Source organism: Gekko japonicus, unplaced genomic scaffold (genome assembly GCF_001447785.1).
Source record: "Gekko japonicus isolate JY-2015 unplaced genomic scaffold, Gekko_japonicus_V1.1 scaffold4619, whole genome shotgun sequence".
In the NCBI taxonomy this organism is placed as follows: domain Eukaryota; kingdom Metazoa; phylum Chordata; class Lepidosauria; order Squamata; family Gekkonidae; genus Gekko; species Gekko japonicus.
This window is the reverse complement of record NW_015176587.1, coordinates 35,853-43,140: the sequence shown is the minus strand read 5'-3', so window position 1 is coordinate 43,140 and position 7,288 is coordinate 35,853. Positions and strand designations below refer to the sequence as shown.

Below are 7,288 nucleotides of genomic sequence, written 5' to 3'. Positions count from 1 at the left end.
CCCGCTGCAACTATTCCTGAGCCCGGGCCGGCCTCTTTGTGTCTTCTGTTTGAAACTCCTCTCTGCATCATGACCGTATTGTTCTAAAGAGAGACTAGTACTTTCAAGGACTATTCGGTCACTCTTCAACGGGTGTAGACGTCATGTATGCACGGTGGCATAACTGTTCGTTATGTGTGCTATCGACAAGGCTATTTTTGGGCAGGAACGCACAGGAATGGAGTTCCGGCTGGCTCCCAAGTTGGCCACGCCCAGCAGGAACTCATTAGCGTAATAGGCCACACCCAATAGCAGAAACTCATTAGGATTGGCTACATTAGGGGTGTGTGGCCTAGCATGCAAAGGAGTTCCTGCTCCAAAAAAAGCCCTGGGTTTTGACAACAAACAGAATAACAAGCAAAAGGTGGGTGTGGCTGGATAACGACACTTCTGGTAACATGGGGGTGCGGCCTAATGTGCTAATGAGCTGTGCTGTCAGGGGTGTGGCCCAATGTGCTAATGAGTTCCTGCTGGGCTTTTTCTACAAAAAGAGCCCTGGCTGTCGATAATTGTAATTGGAACGGTATAAGAAGATGGAAGTCTCTAGCGTTATTTGTACAGCGTGACAGATTATTCTGTTTGTTTGCAAACCTCCAGGTGGGTCCTGGGAGATCTCCTGGGATTACAACTGATATCCAGGTAACAGAGGACAGTTCCCCTGGGAAAAACGGCTGCTTTGGATGTTAGACTCAATGGCAATATACCTCACTGAAGTCCCTCCCCTCTTTGGGCTTCACCCCCTCCCAAATCTCCAGGTATTTTCCAACTTGGAAGTGGCAATCCCACCTGCCACCTAGCCGATTCCCTGCCTTAGTTCCAGACATCACGCCAAACTGATGGGCAGTAGGTTTAGGATGGATAAAAGGAAATACTACTTTACACCGAAAGTGATTAAACTGTGGCATTTGCTGCCAGAAGATATAACGATGGCCACAGGCACAGGTGGTTTTAAAAGGGGATGAGACAGGTTCACGGAGGAGAGGTCTACCAGTGGCTGCTAGCCATGGTGACTAGAAGGAACCTCCGCGTTCAGACGCAGTAAACCTCTGAGTCCCAGTGCTAGAAGATACTGCCAGTACCCCTCTGATGGCACTGGGTATTTATGGCCACTGTGTGACAGAGTGTTGGACCGGATGGGCTATTGTCCTGATCCAACATTGGCTTCTCTTATGTTCTTTGAAGGCAATATGATGGGAAAGCCTTGGCCTCTCTGCCCTGCTGTTGGCCCTCCAGAGGAACTGGCTGGCCCCTGTGTGAGATGGGAGGCTGGACTAGATGGACCCTCCCTGGCCTTATCCAGCAGGGCTCTTCTGAGGTTCTTATCAGGGGAAGGCCTCGGCCTCTCTGCCCTGTTGTTGGCCCTCCAGAGGAACTGGCTGGCCCCTGTGTGAGATGGGAGGCTGGACTAGATGGACCCTCCCTGGCCTTATCCAGCAGGGCTCTTCTGAGGTTCTTATCAGGGGAAGGCCTCGGCCTCTCTGCCCTGTTGTTGGCCCTCCAGAGGAACTGGCTGGCCCCTGTGTGAGACGGGAGGCTGGACTAGAGGGACCCTCCCTGGTCTGACCCAGCAGGGCTTTTCTGAGGTTCTTCTCAGGGGAAGGCCTCGGCCTCTGTGCCCTGTTGTTGGCCCTCCAGAGTAACTGGCTGGCCACTCTGTGAGACGGGACTCACTGTTCTGATCTAGCGGAGCCCTTCATATAAATAGGTAAGGGAGCTGCAAGAATGCAACAAAGCAGGGGCTTAAAAAGAAGGCCTGAGATGTCTGGCATCCCCTCGCAAGAGCTTCCTGTGCTCTTTGCCAGAGAGGAAAAGCCACTGGGTTCGCTAGGTTATCTTTGGCACGGCCTTTTATTACCAGCTCTCCCACTCAGCCTCACAACAAAGGAAGAACGGCCCCCGTTACCTATTCCGGACGATCCCAAGAAGAGGAAGACCAACGGGTGCTCTTCGTCGTACCAGCCATTTGCTTTTCTCCGGATGGCTGCAGTTGAAGCCCAACCAAAAAAACCACAAAAAAACAAAAGAAACAAAAGGAAAGGGGGTTATATATCTGGGCACATAAAAAAAAGGGGAAAGGCAAATAAATCAATGACACAACAGCAAGTATAATTATCACTAAGTATACACTCTGTTTTACTGTTCTCTGCCCACTCAAAGTCCTCGCTGCCATTAGAGCAACCTAATTTGATTAGCCGGCAAGGCCTCCAGAGACACCTAATCGGGTTAGCATGGATTTGGAGAGCTGCCCAGAGCAGATTTCGGATAAAGTTTTCCAGGATGCGCACTCAGGGTTGCCAAGGAAACGGAACGGAGGATGGACACTGAATGAACCAGAAAGGGACCCACTGGGTGGACTGGGAGGGAGATAAAGTGGGTGTGGGGGGGAATTCAAGAAGTGTCATTGCTCTCCGGGTTGTGGGCGCTACCTTTGCGGCACAAGAACCTGGCGAGGAGAAGTTGGCTACTTCTTTTACGCTGCCGGGAAGGAAGGTTTGAATTCAAGGTCACGGCAGCCTCGAACAGATGTGTGAGCGGCTGTGGACAGCGGTGCCTGGACATTAAGGGAGAATGCAGAGGGGGGGCAGCCAGGGGACACGGGATGGATTTTGGTAAACTAGATGCAACCAGTGTTCCCCCTAAGCTGAGTTAGCGTGAGCTGGCTCACAGGTTTTTAGCCTCCGGCTCACGTATTTTTGTCTCCGCTCAGGAAGGAGGGCTCCAGAGCAAACTCATTTATGCAGCAGCCAAATCATTCGCTCACAACTTTAATGCCAGGAGCTCACAAAGTAGAATTTTTGCTCACAGGACTCCACATCTTAGAGGGAGCACTGGATTATAGATAGGAACTCTCGGTCTGGGGCAAGGGATGCTCTGTATTCTTGGTGCTTGGGGGGGGCAACGGTGGGAGGGCTTCTAGTGTCCTGCCCCCACTGCTGGAGCTCCTGATGGCACTTCTGGTATTTCTGGCCACTGTGTGACAGAGTGCTGGACTGGATGGGGGCAACAGTGGGTGGGCTTCTAGTATCCTGGCCCCACTGCTGGACCTCCTGATGGCCCCTGGTATTTTTGGCCACTGTGTGACAGAATGTTGGACTGGATGGGCCGTTGGCCTGACCCAACATTGGCTTCTCTTATGTTCTCATAAGAGGAAACTGGATAAACATCTGAAGCAGAGGTCCATCAGTGACTATTAGCCACAAGGTATAGATAGGGACTCTCGGTCTGGGGCAAGGGATGCTCTGTATTCTTGGTGCTGGGGGGGGGGCAACGCCTCCGGCTCACGTATTTTTGTCTCCGCTCAGGAAGGAGGGCTCCAGAGCAAACTCATTTATGCAGCAGCCAAATCATTCGCTCACAACTTTAATGCCAGGAGCTCACAAAGTAGAATTTTTGCTCACAGGACTCCACATCTTAGAGGGAGCACTGGATTATAGATAGGAACTCTCGGTCTGGGGCAAGGGATGCTCTGTATTCTTGGTGCTTGGGGGGGGCAACGGTGGGAGGGCTTCTAGTGTCCTGCCCCCACTGCTGGAGCTCCTGATGGCACTTCTGGTATTTCTGGCCACTGTGTGACAGAGTGCTGGACTGGATGGGCCACTGGCCTGATCCAACACTGGCTTCTCTTAGGTTCTTATGATGCAACCCTCTCCCCAACAAACAAACAAACACGACTGTATGAGACAGTGGCGTGTGGCTGATATGGTTTTCTGCTGAGTTAGTCAGTGTTAAAGATACACAACACTGGCTTCTCTTAGGTTCTTATGATGCAACCCTCTCCCCAACAAACAAACAAACACGACTGTATGAGACAGTGGCGTGTGGCTGATATGGTTTTCTGCTGAGTTAGTCAGTGTTAAAGATACACACACTTGCGTTGTACTAAAATGATAACATGGACGAAAAGATTCTCTAACCGTAATACTTATTTATATTATTTATTTATTATATTTAGATCCCGCCCTCCTCGCGGACGGGCTCAGGGCGGCTCACATAAGCAGCACAGTATGGCTGGTCAACATAAACCATTTAAAACAATCATAGGTAAAGGTAAAGGTTCCCTTGCTCGAACGCCAGTCGAATCTGACTCTAGGGTTGTGGTGCTCATCTCCGTTTCAAAGCCGAAGACATGTGGCCGGCATGACTAAACACCGAGGCGCACGGAACGCTGTTACCTTCCCACCGAAGTGGTACCTCTTTATCTACTTGCTTGCAATTTCTTGCTTTCGAACTGCTAGGTTGGCTGGAGCTGGAACTAGAGACGGGAGCTCACTCCGTCTTGCGGCACCCAGGTCTCCAACTGCTGAACTACCGACCTTCCACAGCCTGCAGTTGAGCGTCTTAACCACTTGAGCTAGTAACATTTAAAATGCTACAATTATCCATCAGTAAGTTTAGGTAGCATACTAAAGATAACATACTAAATCCCCACTTAGTGGTCTTCTGGCCTTCCACGGCATTTTGGTCTGATCTCCATACAGGGCCAGTCCACTAACTACAAATATTGATGTAATAATGGTTGGTGCTGGTGGTGGGCGGCTCCTAGTTGAAGGCCTGGCGGAAGAGCTCCGTCTTACAGGCCCTGCGGAACTGTACAAGGTGCCACAGGGCCCTGATCTCCTCCGGGAGCCCATTCCACCAGTGAGGAGCCACCACTGAAAAGGCCCTGGCCTTGGTCGCAGCGAGCCTGGCATCCTTGGGGCCTGGAGTAATTAACCGGTGTTGTGACCCCAACCGTAGTGCTCTCTGGGGTATATATGGGGAAAGGCGGTCCCTCAGGTATTTCGGACCCTGGCCATATACGGCTTTAAAGGTGAGTACCAGAACCCTGAAGCGAATCCGCTATGCTATTGGCAGCCAGTGCAGGGCCTTCAGCGCAGGCCGGATGTGCTCCCATCTAGGGAGGCCCATCAGCAGCCTGGCCGCCGCATTCTGCACTAGCTGCAGCTTCCGGATTTGCGACAAGGGCAGCCCCATGTAGAGAGCATTGCAGTAGTCCAATCTCGAGGTGACCATCGCATGGATCACTGTAGCCCGGTCATCGCGGTCGAGGAAGGGAACCAACTGCCGAATCAGCCGGAGATGGCCCAAGGCTGACTTAGCAGTGGCTGCCCCCTGGGCCTCCATTGTTAGGGAGGGATCCAGGAGCACTCCCAAACTCCTCACCTCTGGCACTGGCACCAATGGCGCCCCGTCGAAGGTCGGGAGTAGGACCCCCATCCCTGAACCACCCCGGCTCAGGCACGGGACCGCCGTCTTCGCTGGGTTCAGCTTCAGCCGGCTCAGCCTCGGCCAACTAGCCACGTCCTGTAGTGCCCGGTCCCGATCTTCTGGAGTCAGTACTTGTGTACTGTACCCATGTAACTACCTGGCCGGGGGCAGCTCTTCATCACGTGGACAGGCTGCTTTTGCTGTTAACCCAATCAGTTCCCGTTGCTGCATGTCTAAGGACCTGACCGGGGCGTCCCAGGCTAGCCTGATCTCATCCCATCTCGGAAGCTAAGCTGGTTTGGCCTCGGTTAGTCCTTGGGTGGGCGACCCCCAAGGAAGTCCAAGGTTGCTGTGCAGAGGCAGGCAATGGCAAACCACCTCTGGCTGTCTTTTGCTCTGACCTGGATGGCCCCGGCTACCCTGATCTCTCCCCATCTCGGAAGCTAAGCAGGGTCAGTCCTGGCTGGTACTTGGATGGGAGACCACCAAGGAAGTCCAGGGTTGCTGCGCAGAGGCAGGCAATGGCAAATCCACCTCTGTGAGTCTCCTGCCTTGAAACCCCCTGCCCCCTACGAGGCTTCCTGGCCCCGTTTTCGGTCCGGTCCTCTTTTCTTCTGCCGCATCTCTTAGCTGTAGGCCTCTTCAAAGCACCTGGTGATGACCGCTTGCAACTCCCCCAAAGGAAGGCACGGAAAATGGAGCACGCGATGCTCACAGCTCACCTGCGGAGGCTGCTCTTTAAGATTCTGCACAGACCGGGCGGTGGCCAGAGGTCAGAGGGACCCGAGATGCAACATATTACGTCTGACAGACGCCCCGCTTGAAGGGAGGCAAAATGCCAAGGTTTAAAGGGATGACGGTGAAAAGCTCCCCCCCCCCCCCAAAAGAAGGGGGGAAAAATGGAAGTGGAAAGGCAAGGGATGGAAAACACAACGAGGGGCCCTTGAAGGACAGCTGCGCTCCTGCCGGAATACGGAGAACACTGGACGCTCCCGTGTTCCCTCTAAGCTGAGTGAGTGTGAGCTAGCTCACGGGCTTTTAGCCTCCAGCTCACAGATTTTTGTCTTCGCTCAGGAAGGATGGGGCTCCAGAGCAAACTAATTTATGCCGGAGCCAAATGGCTCGCTCGCAACTTCAATGCCAGTAGCTCACAACGTAGGATTTTTGCCCGCAGGACTCCACAGCTTAGAGGGAGCATTGCCCGTGACCGGCTGAGTCCGGAACAGGGCCGGGGAACGTTGTGAGACCGACCCTTCCGACGGTACAAGGATGAGGCCTGACGCCCAAATCGCGAGATGTCACAGTCCCCCTGCACTGAGCATCGGTAGGGCCGTCCCTGGAGGGTTGTGTGCAGTGCTGGAGGCGTCACTTTAAAAAAAGACGTGGACAGAACGGAGCGGGTGCAGAAGAGAGTGATGAGGATGATCGGGGGCCTGGAGACCAAGCCCTACGAGGAAAGGCTGAGGGACTTGGGAAGGTTCAGTCTGGAGAAGAGGAGGCGGGGTGGGGGGACGGATAGGACGGCTCTCTTGAAGCCTTTGAAAGGCTAAGATGGGTAGCCGTGTGAGTCTGTCTGAAGCAGCGGAAAAGAGCCAGAGTCCAGGAGCACCTTCAAGGCTAACAGAATTGGTGGCAGGGGAGGAGCTTTCGTGAGTCACGGCTCACTTCAGCAGATACAGCTAGAATGGGAGCCCATCTGTCCTTCAACCACAACTTGCAGTGTTCCCTCTAAGCCGAGTTAGTGTGAGCTAGCTCACAGTTTTTTAGCCCCCGCCTCACACATTTTTGTATTCGCTCAGGAAGGAGGGCTCCAGAGCACACTAGTTTATCCAGCAGCCAATTCGCTCGCTCACAACTTTAATGCTAGTCGCTCACAAAGTAGAATTTTTGCTCACAGGACTCCACAGCATACAGGGAGCATTGATCACAAGCAGGGGTCATTTCCTGCAGGAGCGCACAGGAGCGGAGCTCTGGCAGTAAAGAGCCGAGGGGGCGGGCATATGCAACAAGCCCCACCCCCTGCTCCCAGCAGCCCTCAGTC

At 53.4% G+C, this 7,288-nt stretch overlaps 1 protein-coding gene across 1 annotated transcript in view; it reads right to left on the bottom strand.

Annotated features, from left to right (window-relative positions):
• Positions 1-7,288, bottom strand: part of CLPB (ClpB homolog, mitochondrial AAA ATPase chaperonin) — a 63,068-nt gene that overhangs the window by 32,664 nt on the left and 23,116 nt on the right. The window contains exon 2 of the mRNA XM_015427523.1: positions 1,943-2,020. Within this exon, the coding sequence (XP_015283009.1) occupies positions 1,943-2,020 (78 nt within the window). The remainder of the gene's footprint in view (positions 1-1,942; positions 2,021-7,288) is intronic.